The sequence below is a fragment of the Nestor notabilis genome, unplaced genomic scaffold, assembly GCF_000696875.1.
Source record: "Nestor notabilis isolate BGI_N333 unplaced genomic scaffold, ASM69687v1 scaffold4178, whole genome shotgun sequence".
Taxonomy (NCBI): domain Eukaryota; kingdom Metazoa; phylum Chordata; class Aves; order Psittaciformes; family Psittacidae; genus Nestor; species Nestor notabilis.
In genome coordinates this window covers 10,825-33,620 of record NW_009938575.1, presented here as the reverse complement: position 1 = coordinate 33,620, position 22,796 = coordinate 10,825, and the positions used below count along the sequence as shown (strand labels likewise).

General features: G+C 36.1%; 1 protein-coding gene across 6 annotated transcripts; it reads left to right on the top strand.

The window, feature by feature from the left end:
- Positions 1-1,254: 1,254 nt before the first annotated feature.
- Positions 1,255-22,679, top strand: PDLIM3 (PDZ and LIM domain 3). 6 transcript variants are annotated; one of them, XM_010019388.1, is made up of 8 exons: positions 1,255-1,487; positions 6,301-6,452; positions 8,241-8,325; positions 14,134-14,201; positions 17,374-17,637; positions 20,081-20,208; positions 21,298-21,409; positions 22,229-22,679. In XM_010019388.1, the coding sequence occupies exons 1-8, from the start codon at positions 1,395-1,397 to the stop codon at positions 22,416-22,418; spliced, it is 1,092 nt and encodes a 363-aa protein (XP_010017690.1). In that variant the 5' UTR covers positions 1,255-1,394; the 3' UTR covers positions 22,419-22,679. The 6 variants fall into 6 exon arrangements, with proteins under 6 accessions (XP_010017690.1, XP_010017689.1, XP_010017692.1 ...); XM_010019387.1 differs by having other exon boundaries at positions 20,081-20,211; XM_010019390.1 differs by lacking the exons at positions 14,134-14,201; positions 17,374-17,637 and adding an exon at positions 13,498-13,685 and having other exon boundaries at positions 1,282-1,487.
- Positions 22,680-22,796: the final 117 nt, after the last annotated feature.

The window sequence follows — 22,796 nt, the reverse complement described above, 5'->3', positions numbered from 1 at the left end:
TGAGAAGGACTTTGTCTATAAAGACATTAGCAGTAGACACAGATAAGGATATTCAATAAGTAGAATTACACGGGGAAAATTGATGGAAGCCAGTTTTATATTGAAATCTACAGATTAAAAAAAAATACTCATGACACAGATTACATGTATGGTATGACCTCGCATTTCATTCGTGAATCTCACTGCTCTTTCTTGTCAGGAGACTATTCCAAACAGGGTACAGCTAGTAAGCAAGGAAAGTGCATAAAGTGAACAAAGTGACTAAATTCTCTGCCATAAGGAACAAAACAAACAAAAAAATACTATAAACACTAAAAAAAAAAAAAAAAAGAAAAAAGAAAAACAGAAAAAAAAGAAAAAGGGGGGCAGAAACTTTCCTGAAAGGTAGAAAGATTATGTGTATTGTTATCCCACCAAAATGTATCTTCTCACTGACTTGCTGTTGACTCACTTAGGGGGAGGGAGAAACCTGTAACTGTGATAAGAAAGTGAGTGAGCATGTACACCATCACTGGAAAGTTCTCCATCTCTTCTTGGAACAAAATATAAGGAATACAGAAGTAAGAATAAAGCCAAGCCAGCTGATGCAAGGAAACCAGAAGGAATGCAAAGTATTTATTCAGCAACACTAACTGACAGAAGGTATCTGCAACTACCTTAAAAAAACCCCTAAGATTTCTACAATGAGAAGAGACATCAGCAGCTAATACTGCATTTCTCTTCCTCAGTATGAGAAATATGCCTGACATCAGTTGGGATTTTTCAAGCCATTAGAGTTAGTGCATGCCATGGTCTCAAGTGACTCTAGCTGAAAAACTCAGCTGAAGGGCTAGAAGGACTTTTTAGTGCAATAAACTATCACATTACAAACAAGACAAGATGTAAAACAAGAGCTGAAGAGGGAAATCTTTTTATCTATATTCCTGTTTACATGAAACAGAATCCTGTACAAAGTCAGAGCACTGCATTGCATAGTTAAAACAAGCAACAGCAATGTAACCAGCATGGTATCAAATGAGCAAGAGGGTTGCTTTAAGAAACTAGGCAAATACTGCATCCTGAAGCTTACATGTTGCCAGGCTAAGGGGAACTCCAAAGCAGCAGATAAAGCTGATGCATTTGTTGTAAACTTTCCAGCATTCAGGCTTTATTTGTCAGAGTTTGATACTCCCCTTGGTGGGTGGAGAAGCCGAGGGACTGGCTGACGTCACCCAAAGAGTGGAGATAAAGTGCAGTGCCTGCAGCTGTGGGATGGGTGAAACTTCCCAAGAGGTGTACAGGGTCAGTTGCCCTGTCCGGCAGGTGCTCTCCTGACAGCGCTCTTCCTCCTACAGCTCAGCTCCTCACACAGACCTTAGGAAAACAGAACAGTAACCAAGAAAAAACTGCTCACGATGCCACAAAACGTTATTCTCCAAGGACCGGCACCCTGGGGATTCAGGCTCTCAGGAGGAATAGATTTTAACCAACCCTTAATCATAACCAGGGTATGTACTCCTTCCATTTCCTTTCTATGTATTACATGTATTAATTGTTGCAGATTTTTGCCCTTTACTTTCTGGAGTTAAGAGATGCAGATGAAGCTGTGAGTAGATTAGCAAGTAGCTGCTAACTCCGAGGAGAGCCAGCTGAATGCTAGCACTTCTAAGTTCTGTGTGACATGTTTCTGGGATTGCTTTATTGGTCTAAGAATCTTTAGCTGCATTTCTATTTGCGCCTCAAAAGTTATATTCAAGTGCCTTGGCAGCAGAAAAACTCTGGCATGATTTCCCCAGGCATTCAGATGAGAAAATTAGTTTTGATCCTACTAAAGGCCAGACCCCTATTTTATCATTTTCACGACTAGCCTCTGTGATCACTGGGGCAGAAGACTGCTTGGCAGCAGCTCCTCATGTCTGGAAGTTTGTGCTTTGCAAACTCTGTGCCAACTTTGCAAGATTAATCTGACTCTCATTTAATTAAATCAAATTCTGATTATTGCCAGCAAAGGCAACAGCACCTGGTTTTATATATGTAGAGGTTTTCACTTCCATGAATGTTAGATCGGTGAATTATTATAAAGTTACCCAGTCCTGATTATGAAGGAGAGTTCTTTGGTGTTTCCTGCTGTATTTAGAAACAGACAATTTGCCTTACACTTTAGTAAAGGGCAAGAATCCAAGCCTTCATTTTTTCATGGATTTTGAGCTACTAATTGAAATTTATTTAAGAAACCAGCTACTCCATGCATGAAGTATATAGACTGTCAGCTGCCTGCGTCTACACACACATTTACTCAAAAGAAAGGCGATGAATTTTGATAAGTTCTATGTTTTGAAAGTTGCACATCAGACTAGAATTAGCTCTCCTTGGAGAAATGGCCCAGAACACACTGAGTGTGTGTTCCCTGAGCCTCCAAATCAACAGTGCCTTTTTTTTTTTAAGCCCTGTACTATGACTCAATATATACACTATGCCTGGTATTAAATAAACGTCAAGAGCCTTGAAGGATGGATACCACAGGTGATGCATTGCAGTAAATATGCTTCTAAACAAGAGTCTATAGAAAGTTTCAGGATCAACCTTTCACATATTATACTAATAAAAGTTACTTTCATTTAACCATTTATTCCAGATTTACATAAGCAAACACTTCACTTATTTTAAACAGAAGTAAACAAGAATGCTATTATTTGACTGTATGTAGCTTCATAACAAATACTTACGAGACACAGTAAAACTTTTGGAGAAACAAGTCACAAAAGCATTGAAGGAAAAAAAAAAAGTATCTGTGGATGTTTTGGGGCCTTCATTGCCTTTTATGGGCCTCCAAAAGAAAAATAGTTTCCATTATCTCTAATGAAAAGTATTTTAGTGGTGTCTGGTTTGTATTTTCTTTGTGTTTAGATTAAGTGCAATCAAGTTTAAAACAGCAGTAACAAAGGATGTTACTATAAATGTAACTTTCTAAAGAAAAAATTATTTTGCAATTGACTTATACCTACTAAATGCCTCCCAAGACATAAGCCACTGTTTCCTAGCATAATACAGGAATGCTCAAAATCACATTTCAAGTAGAACTATGAAAGAAAATATATACAGGGGAAAATTGTACGTTTAAGTTTGCTTAGCTCAAGTTCAAGAATATTAATGGTAGATTTGTTTAAAATTAATATTTTTGTTGCATCAGCATACATTCACAATAGTCCCTAAGTATTCATGCAGTACCTCTTAAGAAGTAGTGACTATTTCACAAGATTCATGTGTCTTGCTTTTTGGGGCCTAGGTGTTCCTTTCACAAAACATATCACCAGCAGCCCACTCACATTTGGCTTACCTGTGCTGGCAAGAAAAAAATTATTCACCATAAAAAAATAAATAGAAATTATATTTAACACATTTTGAATAAAATAATGGGGCAGGTATTAACTTAGGTTTGCTATAGTCCTTGTTCAGCAAGGGAAAGCTTTTACCAGGACTTATCAACAGAGACAGACAACATAAGAGATTATCATCTATGTGTATGAAGAACAGATGTCATCTCAAAAACCCATATGTGATGTGTTCCATTGTATTTGACCATTTCAAGCACATGCAAAAAACACAGATAGTGATAACTGAGAGAGTAGGAAGAACAACAGGAGGGGACTAAAAATAAACATATTCAGATTCTATTAGGGCCAGAAATTGATTAACTAGAAATAAGGAAAATGTTTCTTGACATCTTTGGAACTTCACATAGATGCAATGAAACTAATTAAAATCCTAGTCTTAATGAAACTCAGTAATTTCAGTTTATTCTGACTAGAAGATATATTTGGGGTTAAGCATTTAGACAAATGCAATCCTAGAATTTAAGTCATATTGAATAAAGCATTACAGGAACTAATGAAATTTGTAGAGGTTAGAAGGAATAGTGAAATATCAACTCTAGATTGAAGTTCTGTTTTAATATAAACTTTTGCAAAACAAAATGCAAATATTTATATTAACTCAGTTTTATGTTTAGTCATTTTGTCTGCAGACATTCTTAACTCCCTTCAGAAAAAACAGAGTCTGAAATATTTATGAAGGTGTGCCAGGAGGAGCTGCACCAGTCTATTAACAGATAGAGAGAGGGTTTTTTCAAAGTTTCATAGGAAACATTGCCCTTGCGTGGTTAAATAGTTATCTAATCTCTGACAACATCTGAATGCTCAACACATATCCTTGTCTCCATCCAAATCTGAGATACCTAGGATACAGAAGCAACAGACATGCCATACAGACATGTCCTGAAAAGCAAGGCAAAAGTTCTCTCAAAGCACCAGTAGCATCTACCTCATGAAGCCAGGGCGAACAAGCAACAAACTCCACAGTCATAATACAATTCTGGGTTCACAATACATATTTAATGTGTTACTAAAAAGTTCCTTAAGAAACAGTATCACTTCTATTACTGAGGTACCCACAACATCAATACTATACCTATGATACGGTGTAATCTTGCAATGCATGACCTGGTCCCTTTCTATAAAACATAACCTGCAGTACTTTTGTCTGCCCTGCTTCCCTGTAAGCAACAGTCCCCTGAAATATTGGGAAGAGAGAAGAGCTGGCACCCAGCTATATTCCTCCTACCCCATCCTAGCAGCAGATCTCCAGCTCTTACCATCAAACCCAGGAAGAACAGGCAAGGGAAAGGATTATATGAGGGCAGGTAGTTCTGCACCTCAGAAGGCCTGGATAAGTAGAGTTCAGCATCCCCATCAAGGTGCTAAGGCCCAAAAGGCCCAACAGACATGTCCCAGAATCAGTTCAGCTAAGGAATAGGAAATACAGACTCCTGGATCTTTCCCTTCTTGCACCCACCGAAAGATGGTGACTCCATTCCACTATACAGTGGTATCACTGCAGCTGGTGATAATACATTAAGAAAATTCAAGGGATTGTGCATTATTACCAGCAATACAGAGTGTATTAGGTCCCATGAGTGGCACAGCTGCAGGGAAATGTACCATGCTAGACAGATATACTGCTTTATAAGGCAGGATCATTATCTCAGTATATTACTGCAGTATGCCACAGACATAGCAGATGATTTGTTGTGACATGTAAAAAGCATAATCTACCAAATAACCTATATAAGGGTTATTCAAGCAAACTCACACTTGAGAAGGAACCAAGAATGGCTGAGTTTGCCAATTTTGGGTATTAGAGCATCAACAGTTGCACTCAAACATTAGGCATTCTGCTGCAGTTTGTCATTCCACACATGTCCACAACATACTACCCAAAGTCAGGAGCTATTCTGGGTTAAAGGGGCAAGCATAATCATACCTTTCCCCATCTTATTACAATAATGTAAGTACTCTCAGTGTAGTTCACTTACTTACAGCTGTTGAAGTTTCAGAAACAGACAATTCTGGGAACATCAGACTTAGAATTTATGAGCAACTTCCTCAATTCATACCCAAACAGGTTATTTGGGCACTTTAACACTCTTAAGCATACAAGTCCGTTCTTTAAGGAGGACGAGGGGGTAAAAGTCTCCAGCTGACCACAAGTACCCATTTGGAAAGTTTGCCTAATTTGTTAATACCACATGCATTGCAGTTTGTTATAGTGAAATCAAATACGAATGTACATGCTGGAATGCAGACAAAAGCCCAAACAAACTCTTAAGTTCTTTGAGAATTCAGACCCACCTAACAGAGATGGACATCTGGAAAGAGGAGAGAATAACTGTTTGTTTCATTTCAGTGACCAAAGAGCTATTTAAATGGTGTGGTAGTATAAGAAGTCACCTGTTCGCAAATAAAGGCCTGTGATCCTCAAACAAATTTTAGTAACATCTAAGGTCATGGCCTCTGTACAATAGTTATTTTAAAACAGAATTCTGCTGCATTTAAATTATTTTAACTATGATGTAGAAAATTATCAACAAGAACAAAAAACACAAAATCTAACATGCTAGCTGCTATATTTGTCCTTAAATGGGGTAAGACCACAAATGGCTTTCTGTGTTATCCAGTCAATGGCATATCACGCACATGAATGTTAAATAGCATAATTTCTTAACAATTCTATTCTGCTATCACCTGCAGCTGCAAGTGGAAAATGTAACTGTTTTTTCTTCAAGCAAATTACATGATGGCAGTTGAGACAGAGGATTCAAAGACAAGTTACAGTAACTACAGAGGGTAGCAATCATATAGTTGTTTTCAGGCCCCTTCCCTCTCTCCCCAGAGCAAATAAGGAAGGAAGTATGGTGAAGCTTATTTTCTCTATCAGTTTTCAGGTATGGTGCTTATGCAGTTAATTTTGGGTTGTTTTTTTCAGATTACACCTGGAAGCAAAGCTTCAGCTGCTAACCTGTGCCCTGGTGATGTTATCATAGCTATTGATGGTCTAGGCACAGAAAATATGACACATAATGATGCCCAGGAGAGAATTAAAGCAGCTGCACATCAGCTTTGCTTGAAAATAGAGAGGTATGTGTACATGTCCACTTCTGGAAGAAGATACTACCTGACCAACTTATTATAAAGTACAACTATTATATAATGCAACTATTTTAAACAGTTTTAAGAATTTCACAAAACCTTTACAATTACAAGCCCAGGCATACCTCACCAACTCTGGATCAGGCAAGACTCCCTAGAACATGTCTTCATGGGCACAAGAAGAATAACTTCCCTCGGGTCACTCACCACACCTATTGAGCTGCAAACCATACCACCTACTGCCTCTGCTGACTCCATAAGCCCTATGCTTTCTGTCAGTATACAAACAGTCCTTCATATTTTGGGAAAGCACTAAAACCCTCAACTAGCTGCCACTTGCTCAGCTACCTCTCTACCCTAGCATTTCCTAAGCCACAGGTGCTTATCATTGCCTCCTGCTCCCAATCACAGAGCTGCTAGCATATCCTCCCATTTAAGGAAAGCAACACTAGGTCAGACTTTCATAATGGTTAACAAAGGAGGGGGTTTAAAGCCTGCCTTTTTGGTCACAATGTGTTTAACCAAATACAGGATTCTCAAAGCAATGTCAAACGCAAGAAGAACCATAAAACCCCCTCTTACCTAAACTGCAGGAGTTCAGAAACTTCTTGTTGTTTCATGTCTAGACTGAATGATGTTAAAGGTCTTTTCCAAGCTACTTTCAACTAAGGCCAGTAAGAAAAACAACCTGCATCTTCACATCTCCTGAGTTTGCTCAGGCTTTAATCAGAACCACCTACTGCACTTTTTCAGCTGCCTCCAAGAATGAGACAGGTCTGATTGACCTGAGGCCCTCAAGGAGTACAGCACTTTAGTACAGCTGACCACAATATTCCTTTCCAAATACAGAAGGTGGTTTGGAGGTGTTTTTTGAAAGGAGCATTGTCTAATTACCAAAACACATAACATGGTTAAAACATCCTACAGTCAGTTCTAGGTTCTGTTACAGATTGACTTATGCCATCAGCAGCTCTCTTAGGAAGTAATTTTCAAACTATAGTAAGAATAATTGTGCCTATGAAGTATGCGCATATTTTTTAAATGCTACACCTTTGGGGTTTTATAACAAACAGTACTAGATTAATATTTAACATTAATATTACACTAAAGTTAGCTGCCAAGTTTCACTTTGTCAATGAAACCATAATTGTAACTGATATTTGCATGTTGTTATCTCTCCCTAAGTGACTGAAAGAATCATCTGTGCAACTTCTATTTACAATTACACACATAGTTTGCATACCTCCACTGGGGAGTGGGGGAGAGTGAGCAGCTGTGTGGTACTTAGTTGCCAGCCGGGCTTAAACCACAACAATTGCACTCCTCCTACATTGAAAAGCAGGCTTTGCTTGGATATTGTGGTCATAAAAAAAAGAAATTAATGTTGTTCTGGGTTAGGATTATTACTAATATATTCACTTAATTGTGCAAAATATTCTGAGGACCCAACTTTCATTCTATCAACCACTAGAAAGAACTGTAAAGAATGTGGTCACCTCATGGGAGAAAGGTACTAATTCCCCTTTCCCTTTGCATTTAATAACCACTAACAAATTATTTCCCATTGTTCACTGTATATATTTTTAGAAGTAAATACACTTTTTATATATGGCTTACATATAGTACACTTTCTATATCATTGAAGTATTTTTTTGTCAAAACAATAAAAAAGCTTAGAACAAACTGCAATTTTTCAAGCCGCATTATTTTTTAGAGGGACATACACAACTCTACAGGAATTCAAGTTATTTAAATTCTACCTTCCTTTCTTTCCAGGGCAGGAACTAAATTATGGTCCCCACAAGTTTCAGAAGATGGCAAAGCACATCCCTTCAAGATAAATTTGGAAGCTGAACCACAGGTATGAATTGTTAAAAGTTACCTAACCATTTTCATTTGCCTTTTTGCACTCTAAATGTTGATCTCCCTCATGGTCATTGAAATTATTTGAATAGCATTTCATCCATTATCTGCCTGTTTAAGCTAATACGAACCATCTCGATTATGTGATATGTATGAACATAATTTTTTTATGGCTGACTGGATGTTTTGGGGTAAGGGGGTTTCAGGTATAACTGAAACAAAACATTCATAAGTTACAACGCATTCTCATTTTTCTTTAAAAATGCATATATCACCATTGTTATGTTATGGAAAGAAAGCATATCCTTTTATTCTGATACAGTTTAAGTCGCTCTTTTAGAGATTCTTGGTCATATGAGGAATTTCTTCAATCAGTAATAGATGTCAAGTAGCAAAGCAATGCAATCATCACATCACATACGTAATTTTGATGTAACACTCAGTTAAATAGAGAGAGCCATTAATAATGGCTCTCTTCCACACAGTTTTATACTGCATCACTGGAACTGGAAGTTACAAATCTGTACAAACCCCATCCACTGGTCAATAACGAAACCCTTTACCACTTCTGATCAGCAAAGTCATGATCCTTGTATACGACCAAAGCAAATCCAATCAATTGAAATCCTCCTTTCTTCAAACTCTCACCCAGTACCTTGTGCAAAGCTATGAGCAGAAGTCTCCATATTGTTAAGAGTTAATTTGCTAGCCACTGACTACAACTAGTGCTTTATTCCACTGTCATTCCTCTTAACCTACATGAACATTTGCTGTTCTCTCAAGAGGCGGAAGGGAAGAGAATTCTATTGATCCTGGAAGGCCAGGATCAAAGCAAGTATGTCAAAGTATTTATTCTATGCTATCCTAGAAAAAAATGTAAGTGCAGATTCCATTTCAAGAAATCCTATGCAATAAATACTTCTGCCAATTCTGTTTACACAGAGGGACTCCAAACACAAATATGGCATTTCATTGTTCCAATTCTCTCCCTTCCAATCTAAAAATTTGCATTAAGTGACAAAACAAATTTCATCAGAAATAACCTTTTCAGCAGTATGAGATAGTATAGTGAAGAAACAAAACTATTTTAAGTACATATTTTCGTTGAATAGCGAGGATACACATAAACAAAATCACAATTGAAAAAATTCACTAAAAAAAACTATAGAGAAAACCATGTAGACACATACAGTGAGAGTAATCCCTTTGCATGAGAGCTGCATTCCTAAAAAAGATAGTTACTTAGAAGTAAATCACAAGGTTTCCCTAAGTGGTATTTGGCAGACTATTGAAAAGCAATCTCCATTGAGCAATCAGGAAAACTCTTGTCCCAAGACTAAATAGAAGACTTGTTCATTTTAGTGTATCTCTCTTTTCTTACTTGGAAAATCAGGAGTACTGGTCATATTTAATATATAGTAGGCCCCAGGAAAGGAGCAATGCTTGTAAACAAACAAGCTTTCTATTTGCAAGCTAACAAAAGATAGTTATAAATGAAAATAAAACTTTTTAAATTGTTCAACAATTGGCTAAGTATTTGGAAAAAAAAATCTTACTTAAGCTTCAATGAACAAAAACTGTTCTACAGAGGCTTGGAGATGGTTATATAAAAACTGATAAGCAACTAAATACTGTGCCTGCTTGCCACTGTGGAACAAGGAACCTTTACACTCTAGCAAAGTTTTGCATTAGGCTGAGCATCTCCAGAGAGTCATTTAAAGAGTGCTATAGGCAATTGTCATAGCATAATGAAACCTCTCACTATTTTTTCCTCTAGGAAGAGGAAACTGAGGGAACAATTCTAGTAAATAACTTAGAGCAGTAAGTGGCTGACTGAGAGCTGCTCTTGAAAGCTACATTTCCACATAAAAACCAGCCACCTAATTTCATTAGTCTGGAGCAACCTACAGCATGATGGATAAATAACAGGAAACAGTAGACTACTTGAAGTATCACTAATACAATCACATTGTATTTTGTATTAAAGCAATTTAGAACGTAAGATTCTCAAAGAATATAATTATAAAGAGAAAATAAAACAATCTAAATGGGAAACTGAATCTTATAAAATTATTTTTAAAACACTTTCTGCTGTATTGCTGATGTGAAAAAACACTATAACCTGTAATTTTTTTCTCTGTTAGAATCCCTTTAACTTCATCTAAAATAAATTTGTTTCCATTATCAAAATTTTATTTATTTTTTTTAATTTGAATTTTCTTTTCTGCTTCTATCTTTGAACATTTTGTTCAGTGTGACTAGGCTTTTGGCCATGAAAGCTATTATACCTTCCTGGAAGATACAAATATACTGTACACATAGATAAGTATAAAAACGTATTAAAAAAACCCAAGCCACTATTCTAAAAAGTAAGTTATAGTCTATTACTTAATTCACTTATATAAGACCTATCCTGTCTTCCACAACAGCATTCAGAGATAAAGATTCAGTCACATGAGACCTCCAAATGTAAACATTTGTTACTGTCATAGCAACTATCCCCAAGGAATGCCATCATATGGTCTGTGTTGGATGCATTTCTACAGACTTTGGGGGCTACATTCATTCTATTCCTGATACCTATATGAATGCAAAATGTAGTTAATCCTGCAAAAAGGACATCAGTCATCTGGAAAAAAATAAACAAATGCAGTAGTGTTATTCTCAAACATTCCTGATTAGGAATTTCAACAACTCCAGTTCTCATTTAGCTTTTGAACTAAAGGAGGACTTTTCACAGACTCAATGAGATCCAATAAACACAAGAGCTGGACTATTTTTACTGCCGTGTGTTCTGTCACTGACATTTTATATGAATAGATGAGTTAAAAAGAAAACAGAATTTAACTAACTTCAAATACTTGTTTCACAACTGTTATATTGTAAACATGCTATTACTTCTGTGCTGTTCATTTGTCAACAAGAAATAAAAAAAAGGGGATGAAATTATGATGCTCACAGTTGGTTTTGTTTGTTTTGTATCATACATGCATTTAAAGCAATTTAAAATACTTCAACATTAATATCTTTCATTAAGTAGATGTCATCCTAAACATTAGTAGATTTCCATTTACTAATACATTTTGTTAACTGCAACCCAGTTCTATCAGAAAGAAACAATAAATTGCAAGTAAGATCTTTGTGCTCATTTATTTGATTGCTGCTTTCAGTATCCTCTTAAAGTGCAATGCTGCTAAACATTTTCATTTAATAAAACTGCTTTTTACCATTTGCATTTTCTGGTGCACATTCTATATATCCATGACTTTTCTTTAGGTCTATTCCTGAACATATTTCTGAAACCATTATTTTAATTGAAAACAAAGGGCCAATTCACATTCATGTTTTCATGATTAACCAAAACTTTGAACAGATATTGGATGAGAAAGGAGATAATGCTCTGAGGAATGAATTGAATTCTACAGATGTCAAAAATATGTCCATGCTAATCTGACCTGCTTGTATTATCTTATTATGTGGATTTGAATATTCAAATATTTATTTTGGTTTTTGGTAATAGGTTGTATTTGTTCTAACTGGAAATTTTTCTAGCATTCCTAATGGCTAAGGTAATCTAAAAAACACATTTCTGCATTATAAAACTACTTTGTTTTGAGCTTTATTTAGTAGAAAAAAGAGACTAGTTTGTACAGCTGGCAAGACATAAGTGATAGACCACAACTGCACCTGGATAATTTTAAAGCTGAAAATGCTGGATGTATCACCATTAAACATAAGTGACAGCAAATACCAGACAGCATAAACTGTACACAGTGATTAAGCAAAGTGCTCTGGACACAGGCTTCAATTTGAAGCAAGTCTCGTTCAGAAGTATCAGAACCCAGACTATCTATAGGTCATATGACACAGTGAGATAGCAACACAAATACAGAAATAGTCTACAGTACTGTAGATGTATTCCTAGTACACCAATCACACCCAAAACCAAAGCCAAATCAGAGAACTGGCGAAGATTTCTATGCAAATCGAAGTATTAACGACCTATGCCATCTTAACATTGCAAGTTCCAATCTCTAAGGAAGAGACCAGTTCAGATTAAAGAATCCTATCTGTTAGGAACAAGAGCTTTTTATTCCATATGGATGGAAGTTCAAGTGCTCTCACAGCACTGTCTCCAAAGAGCATCAGGACAGGCTAACAGACAACAGCAGCAAGCGTTCTGCACCCACTAGTGCAGGAAAAAAAGTAAAACCTTAGCAGATGACAACACTGTTTTCCCAAAGTCTGTATTTCTGTGGATTAGGGATGGACTTGAGCTGCTGGGAATGCAAAAGTGGCTGTACTAAATATGCATAATTCAAATAAGTGAATTTTCACACAGTCAACAGTCTTCATCTTTCCTTGCCAATCGCTACAGAAGAACATTGTAAGTCACTTGAAAGGTCATCAGAGATTTTTGTTTCCAGATCTTACCCCTATAAATTCTCCAACTGGAGAAAATTATCTGGACCAACAGTAAATAAAATTTTATTCCAGAAATAGACAAGCATAGGCAGAATGGTTTCAAATTTAGCCATTTCTGGGGTTTACTTATTTATGATGATCTCATATTGTCTGTAACTTACATAGCATCACAGTTTTGATGCACAGGTATGCTTCAAAGTATGGAAGAATGTCCTCAATCTGATGTACAATCAAGACTATTTCAGTGAAAAGAAGTGTTAAAAATTATGTATTTTCTAGGCAAGACATTTATAATAAAATTCCACACATTTGCAAGTCCCTCCATTAGTACATAACAAAAATGCAGATGCCTGATATCAGCATTAAAGTGAAGCAATTAAGCTAACTACACATGAAATGTTTCTATAATAAGAATGTAATCAGTGCAAAATCTAGACAACAATACAACAAGTTTCTAGAATGTTGTATCCCTCTCATTTCTTCTTAAAGTTGCACACTATTTACTAATGTGGAATGCCTTTTGTTTGCCCTGAGCTGAGAAAATAATAGTCTCTGAATGTGTATGGCTTAAGTAGCATATAGAAAAATCATGGAAAAATATAGTATGCTTGCACCAGCTAAAAAATAACAAAGTTGCAAAAGTAAAAAATGCAGAGATTAACAATACTGATGTTGTCAGTTTTACTCATTACTAGCTTTGGTGTGCGTTGTAGCTTTGTGTATTTTGTCTGCCTATCATGTACAGGAATTCAAGCCTATTGGTACGGCTCACAACAGAAGGGCCCAGCCTTTTGTTGCAGCAGCAAATATTGATGACAAAAGACAGGTAGTGAGCTCCTCCTATAATTCTCCAATTGGGCTGTATTCATCTGGCAATATTCAAGACGCACTTCATGGACAACTGAGGGGTCTGATTCCTAACTCATCGCAAAAGTGAGTACTGGTATCTACTTATAATAATACATGGACATTTGTGGTATATCACTATCATCTGTTCTGTTTTCAATTAAAAAGTCCAGCTCTTGCTGTTTTTCTGATAATCAGGAGTTCATTGATTATCCCAAAAAAATGGTGATAAATGAATCAATTTTTTCCAACACAGAAAACTATCCCTTCAGCTCTGCAGTAGCAATCCTGCAGGTAGCCAAAATTTGCCCTCTATGTCAGGCTGCAACACTACCTACCATCCTTCTCTCTTATAACTACACTTTAATCTGAATGTTTCTGAACACTAACGTGATTGTATTTTGAGTACCAGGAATGCACTAACTAAACACGATTACTTCATGGTTACAATTTTAAAACTTTGTTAGCTACTTTTTTAAATAGATATGTGCATTTGTAGGCCAAAGAAGTTATTTTAACCCTTTTTTCTTTACAGGATATGAACTACTTCGAACACAGGCATAATATTCGGCCCAAACCTTTCATAGTCTCAGGCCGAAGCAGGTTATAAACTGAGTGCTGTGCTGGATTTGGATGCATGGTGTTATTTTTTTAATGGATACTCACCATTAGCATTAATAAAAAATACTGATGCATATGAAATTTACGTATAGTAGTAGATAGCCTAACACTGAAATGAAAAAGGCGGGGGAACCAACAAAAACCAACCCTGAAATAGCTGACTTGCAGAAATCAGGCTTGAAATTCAAGTTGCTTTTTCCAAAAGAAAGCAGGTCCATACTCCCATCTTCATTATACTGACAAGAGTCTGAAGTAACTATGCTTGAACCTGATTCAGTTTACAGTGTAACACCAGATATTGGATACTTATAAATCTGTGGCACTCTGAAATTCTTCTATCCAAATGCAAATACATGTAATTTGTTACCTTGCTAAATAAAAGATGGCTAGTTACATAAGGTATCATCTAGGCCATTCAGAGATTTTTAAGCTCGCTTTTCAGCAGACCTCTGTTCAGAATCCAACCTAACACAGAGCTAAAATAGAACTATCTGATGCCACAGATATGTCAAGCTCTAAACTGAAGAAAAGCTTATGTATTTATATCCACCATTTTAGTGTATTATTTCTCTATTAGAACTGGGGATATTATTTACATTATTATATATGACAGGGAAAAAACAATGCAAACTCTGTGGCTAAAAATGCAGGGAAGCTCAAAAGCACCTGAGTGATGCAATATATTGCATATACATTTATTATTATTATATTCGGTTATTTTTATTATTTTATTATTATTTATTATTGCTGAACTTTTTAAAATTTATTTATTTATTTTACTCACCACCTGAGTGATAAAGAGGAGACTGAAGAAGATGGATAGAACCTCATTCTTCTAAGAACAAGAACTATCTATGTAGAACACTGTTGCAGTGGAGAAAATGTGCCCATCTCTCCTTGCAACCTCACACTGAACAGGATAAATGACTAAAACAGTCCTTAGCAAACATGCATGGCCTCTAACTGTAGGTAGCACTTATACAGTGTACATGTACTGTACCAACTGACTGTTGGGCCATTAGGTACCATTTACAGGTACCTAATCGGATTTATGTAAATTCAAATGAGTGTACCAAGCACCTATCTCCTAATTCAGAAATTTCAATTACACAGTATTTTCTATAAAAATATTGAAGTAAATGGCCACTTTCCAGCAAGTTTTAAGGGGAAAATATCTGCAAAAATTAACCTGACAGTGAGGCAAGAAGTTTCTGAACTTTAGGTGGGCAAAGTCTGCTAGGTGTCCTCACACCGGAGAAGTCTGTATTTAAAAACTGCAGAATCTCTGACACAGGATATTACATCTACAGAATCCTGGTTGTCACGTTGTCTGCCGCTTTTTCATCAGTCTTGCTCGAGAAATATCCCCTGCTAAACACAGCAAAAACCAAACCACTACCTTGACTGTAAACAGCCCTTTAGGACAGACAGCTGAGGCTAAATAGGACTTTGACTAAAAGAAGAGCTGATTTTGGATTGTGGGTTTGAGCTAACAGATTGGACATTGGTCACAATTTTGGACTTTACTCTGGCAAAACTAACTGTAAATTATATTTAATATATATTTTCTTTATAGGTATAGTTTATTCTAACATTACTTTAACTGCTCATACCAAGAGTTGTGCTTTTCCTCTTAACGTTTCATTTACTAACACTATCAACACTGACAAAACTTACTCTTCTGCAGGATTTAAAGGTGGTTTTGATTCTTCTAAAAGAAAAGACCATAAATTTCTAAGTTTCCCTGTGTGAATTTTTTGGCTGGCTCATGCTAGGCAATGATGCAGAACTGTACTTTTGCTTTAAGGCTTGCCTGCCATTTCTGGAATTAGCTTCCTTTGGTATGCCTTTCATGGTAAAGCATGTATTTCTCTTTATATTTTTGAGAAAGTGGTCCTACACAAATTCCCCTCTGAATCAAAGGGAGAATGCTGAGTCATGTTCTTCACCTGAGAGTAGCTGCTGGGCAGAGTACTGTACTATCAGAATAAAGTATTCTCCTAGCTTTACACGGAATCATTCAGCTTGGAAAGAACTAACCACAATACTGATATGCAGGTTGGAGGAAAAAAATTAAGCATTTGGCATCTCATAGCTCTGAATACCACATAAATGGTAACCAATGACTGTGGAAAGTCTGGGTTATGTGCTCTTACACAGCAACAGCAAAGAAATATCCCATAACAAAGACAGTTTCGGGAGTGCTATGGAGAGAAGACTGAAGTGTTCAAAATAGTGACACTGAAAACCATTTTGGGCTTAACGTTCACATTATTTTAGTAATCCTTTTCCAGAGATGTCAAATCGGTGTGTAGTAACTTTACTTCAGTAACATCAAGCAACATTAATATTTTTAAAAACCTGTACATCTTCCTTGTTACATATAAATTATATGTAAGATTTCCTCCAAAAGCATACCCATTGTTCTTGTGAAGGACCACTTTACATTCTACCGGAAACACTGTAACTTAGAAATGCAAAAGTAAGCCTGGCTGGTTTAGTATCTTTTCTTCTTTGAAATCTTCAACAAATACTAAAAAAATGAAACACATCATTAAACTATTTTTTAAATATTAATAAGTATCTTCTTATAGATTTTAAGGAAACCCAGGAAATGACATATTCATTAATTTACCCTATTTTGTAGTAGGCTCTTCATCTGTGGACTGTGATGGTTGTGAGGTACAGGACTGGAACGATATGGTTAGGATTCCAGTACTGAAGGTGTTAATTGTGTCACTGACATGGACAACTTTTTTATACTACCCTTTTGTAGATGTTAAGAATTACACACCTAGAATGAAGAATTTTAGGGAGGCTTAATTAATTCTCAATAAAATCTGACATTAAAAATGTAATATTATGTTCTAAATTATTCAATCTATCAAGAAATCTTTACTATTTTCAAAGAAAACACATGCCAGAATTTTAAGAACTGTTTTATAACTGTCACTGATACTTTTTACAGGCAAATACTTTTCAATGAATACACATACTTTTGCTTTTCTCCACTTTCTATACTTTTGCTTTTCTGTATCTGTTCTATTTATGCTTTTCACTCCTGTGAACATCACCGTATTCCTGTGCTTTTGTCTTTATTCTCTATAATCTGATACGCATTGCACACCCTTCTGTAATGTGGCTATTAACACAGTGGATGCAGCACTCCTTCGGGGATTGACTGTGGCAGTGGACGCAGCACCCCCTCTTCAATTAGCACGGTTAGCTCTATCTGCCCCACCGAGCTGAAAGCAGTGTCTAAGATGGCCCCTAACATTCCGCTGGAAATGGAACTTCCCGGTGTCAAGATTGTACATGCTCAGTTTAACACACCTATGCAGTTGTACTCAGATGACAATATCATGGAAACACTGCAAGGCCAAGTTTCTACAGCTCTGGGGGAAAACCCCGTAATAAGGTAATGAGAGCAGTATCTTTAATATTTATGAAAATGCAAGTATAGAATATACAAAAAATCATGAGCTTTCTATGAAAATGGGTAAAAGGGTTAGAGAACTTAACTCATTTAAAGCCATTCAATATTTTCATTGAAGTACTAGTAATTTATAATTTTCAACTCAAAGTATTAAAGGAGTCTTTCAGAATTTACAAATAAATATTTAATAGGAAATAATATTAATATTTGTAGCTAATAAATAAAAACTGACAATGCTACCTGGACTATTAGCTGACTGACCACTCCAAATCAAGATTCTGATTCCCTCAAAAATTCAAAACTATTTGTTAAAGTTATCATCATTATTTCATAACCATTTAATAACTTGTTCTTATTAATAAACTATTGTTATTAACTCGGATTTATTTCAGCTGTTGAAATATAGGTTCTAAAGCTTGGGAAATCTTGCAGATGTTTATATTGATCCAGACATTTACCTCCCATTCAGCAGAACTCATTCAGTATGACTAGCTCTTGTCCAAAAAGCCAGAATTGACTATGTAGTACTACTAATCCACCTCTGGCTTATGAATTTTATCCACTGCAATGACTAGAAATCAGGTAGGAACCTTATGCATCTGGAGAACAATGATTATTATACAATTATAAGTTTTAAAGCACTATTCATTGTTTCAAGGGACAATTCATCATACACGCTGCTTTATTTTTACTTTTGCATAATAGTAACTTATTTTTCTGGTTTACAACATTACTTAAGTTAATAATTCATAATACATATAGTGTAAACTAAAGCTAATTACTAATATTTTAAGTAAGCAATAATCACTGGCACCAATGAGCCTTCTTTAGCACCTTGCGGAATTGGGCTGTTACTAACCATAAAAATCACATTTATATAGAAGTATTTCAGTTCAGCTTGAGAACTGACCTTCTACACAGGTTTGAAATGTCTCTTTTGTTGTGGGATTGGTTGTCACTATGTATGCATTTAGAAATATTATCTCACACCTTTCTGTCTTGCTTTTTGCCTTCTGTATGTAATTGTACTGTCACTTGTTTGATGTTTAGAAATACTCTGGTAAAAGAGGAGAGAGTCAAGGGTTTAACTAGCCACTGGTGACAACTGCAGAAACTAAGCTCCTTCTATTCATTAAAGGCTTGTGACACTTTCTTCACCAGCTTTAAGACTGTTCAGAGAAATCTACTGATTGATGAAGATGTGAACAATTAACATAAGCAATAGGGGCCACTGCCCAACTGCTGCTGCTCTTACTGGGCCATTTGACAGCTTAGATGCTGCCCTGGGAAACAAAACAAATCATACAAAGCAAAATCCAGTCTGATTTCTTGTGGAATTAGATGTTTATTTCCAGCAGAAATTTACCTAAGGTTTAACAGACTGTAGGAGGCCAGCTGTAACAGGAAATTTAAACTGGACATTTAGGTATATAGCAGTGAGGTAACAGACTTCATCAAATTAAATTTGGACCTTTCCAATTAGTTCCAGCAGCAGTTTACAATTTAGAGATGCCACATATTCAGCCTAATTTCTGCCATTGCATATAGTCTTTTACTCTTCCTCTCAACTACTTAGCATGTTAGTTAGCATGCTCAATTTAAAACAATCAGCACAGTTTAAAATACCATGAAATATTCTCAGTAAAATCTTCAGGTTATGGGTCATTGGAAATTCAACCATCAACTGTTGTTTGGACAATAATTTAATTTATATTTCCATCATAAAATTGGCATTACAAAAAGTAAGCCATGTCCCATTCTAATTAAGAAACAGAATTTCCATTCATCACTGTTCACCTTACAATGCTTCCTACTGTGCAATACCTACTTCACCCTTTTCTGTCATCTCCAGAAATTAAATAAGTAACAATTATCTCAGTCAAATAATCACTATATTAACCAACAATCAAACCAACTTAGAAAAGGAAGAACACCTTCACATCATGATACTTTCCCAAAAGATTTGTTTGCTTAGGTTTTGGCTGACCTTACGTAAAGATATGAGCTGTGATTTTAACAACATTCTTGAGGCCAGCTGCTGTGAGAATGGAACTTCTGGATACCATACCAAAGAACACCTGGTAATCACAGGAATGCAACTGCTTTGAGGTTAAACACAGGTACTGGCCTATTTACAAATGCTGCTAGAGCCAGAACAGTAATTGTGGAAATATTTTCATGAGTGTGTAGGTATTTTTTTAACAATTGCACAGATTTTTTTTTTATTTTTTTTTCCCCCTAGCACTTCTTAGATCAAGAGGGTTATATAAAGAAATGCTACCTGGAAGAAAGACTCACTCAGTAGTTGCAGAAATAGTTTGTCTTTATGTTTGTTTCCTGAATCATATTCTATGCCTGGTAGAACTATTGCTTTAAGGCTATGTTTGTTAAACTGCTTTATCTGCTCTTCCTCTTTCTGATACAGTGACCCACCTCCCAACTCCGTGCCTCAGTCTGACGTGTACAGGATGCTGCATACCAACCAGGAGGAGCCCAGTCAACCTCGCCAGTCTGGCTCCTTTAAGGTGCTCCAGAATTTAGTCTCCGAGGAAGGTGGTTAATAATGATATATTCTACCTGTTCAAAGCATTTTTAAATGTTTGTGGGAAAGGGGAATCTGAGAAGAAAATATGAGAGATCAGAGCTGTAAGAATTTCTGAAAGCCCAAGTAATTTTGAATCCTATAGATAGCACACCAGCCTCCTAACATTTCTCCCACTTGCTTGTATAACCAGCAGTCTCCTACGTGAATAAAATGGGGGTGTTAATCACATTTTTCACAGTATCTCCTTAGATTTTAAGATTATTAATGTACAAAGTTGGCTTCAACTGAATGATGTAATTATTTATGTGAGAGAACTAGCAGCATATACTCATGACACTAGGAAAGAAACCACTCTTTTCCACATCCAGGAAAAGAGAAATTAAAACCAACTCTTAAAATAAGTTTCACCCATCCCCTCTTCACTCTAAATAAAAACTCAGGAGGACAATATAATTTATAGTCATATTTTCTTCAAATGAAGAAATCTTTGAAATAACACTATTAACGGCTGCAAGTTCATATTTACAGTAAATGTAAAGAATAAAATACAACAAATTACAAAGATAAATATTTAAAATTTCCATTTTCCTACATTAGTATTTACCAGAAAAGAGATAAGTACACTTAACTATATATATCATTGTGGGATTTTGCTTGGTATTTTGTTGTAGTTTGATATAATTTTGTATTCATATCATGTTACTAATCCTTCTGAATTTGTTGTATGGTTAGTTATATAAATAAGAAGCTTTCTAATAGGACTTGACTGTGTTACATTGCTACGTTAAAGCCAAAGCCTCCTCCCTCTGTTGCTATAACCAAGACCTACTATCAGAGAAGTAGACAATGTCAGTGAGACAGAGAGCACTGTATATATAATCATTCCTGTACTTGCTTTTTGGGTACAGCTACTTAATACTTTTCCCAATTCCAAAGAGGTAGAATCTGGCCCACTAAACTTGCATAGAGAAACTTCATTGTTTGTTGATGTAAGTGAAATCCTGTAAATACATCCAGAAGTGTATTTACAGGAAAAGTATTTAATTGATCAGATGTTTCTGTATTAGCCTGGGCATAATGATTGTTCTGGTTCCCAGATGGACGCCCCGTGGGTACAAGAAGTGTGAAAGCACCTGTAACAAAGATACCTACTGCCATGCCTGGTGCCCAGAAAGTGCCACTCTGTGACAAGTGTGGGAATGGGATTCTGTAAGTTGTTTCTTTTTAGTTTTAGAAATCTCTAGTTCAGACACATGTCCTCAAACACCACTGCAGACTACAGGAATGCTTTCCAAGTGATGGTCTTAGTCTCTGTCTACACTAGTAGAAAAATGCTTTTGGAAAACAGAGATATACAAACAGAGATATTGTTCCAAATCCCACATTATTAACCTGTACCTTAGACACTTCTGCTACGGATGGTTTCAGTTTTGACAATGTACCATCAGGGCTTTAATTAAGATTTCTCGGGACTTTTTGCAAGTCAATCATTAACATATACATGAGGAAACCAGCAGTTACCTTTGCTGCATTTCTCAGGTTGTGAATTCTCCAAAGTTTTTGGTAGTGTAAAGCATCCTTCTCCCAACCCAGTTGGAGTACCCAGAAAGCTCTGTGGGCCTATTTTAATACTACCAGATTTCTATCTGGATGACATCACTAACTTCAGCAAAGAACATGGATAAAGATGAGCTCAGAGAACATAGTCACTGAGGAAAAGAAACGTGGAGTTTAAACTCATTTTGTCATCATTTTGACAGGTTAGACTGTACTTTCTGTGTTGTAACTAAACTAACATGTTTCTTCAAACTCTAGTTTTCCAATGAACTATTGAACTATGCCATCACCTCTATGGCATTTTATGTCACTTTCTCAAACTCAGCTTCCAACCTTAAATTATACAGTAGTTGGCAAAACCGAGACAAACAACGTAAAAGTCTCAAGATACTACTTTGTGTCATACTGTAGCTTCTTCTCACTTTAAATTCATATTTAATTGGTTTTTTTCTTTTCATTGTTTCCATACAGAGGAACAGTGGTGAAGGCACGTGATAAATACCGTCACCCAGAATGTTTTGTGTGCTCTGACTGCAATCTCAACCTGAAACAAAAAGGCTACTTCTTTGTGGAGGGCCAACTATACTGTGAAGCTCATGCACGAGCTCGCATGAGGCCACCAGAGGGATATGAAGCAGTCACTGTTTACCCCAAATGCTAGTCTTACATTAACACACAAAGATATGCATGCACACAAAAAGACATTAACAGCTTAGAACTGCAGTACCAGTGTCAGGACTTCTGCCTAATTCCAAAGTAGCAGCTTTTAAACCTCTCTTGTGGGATTCTGAAGGAGGTAGAAGTCCCTATCAGCCAGGAGTAGCATATTATACCAGTAAAATTCTGCTAAAATATCAATCATCTTTGAAGTTACCAATATTACTCAATGAAGTATAAACTAGAACAGCTGCACTGGAATAAACACACTGAAACAGCTGAGGTATTACATGATTACATATACAAAGTGCTGTAACCAAGACATTATTTTCAATATAAATCAAGTATCTGTGCAAACACCAAAGCCATCCAAGTGTTACAG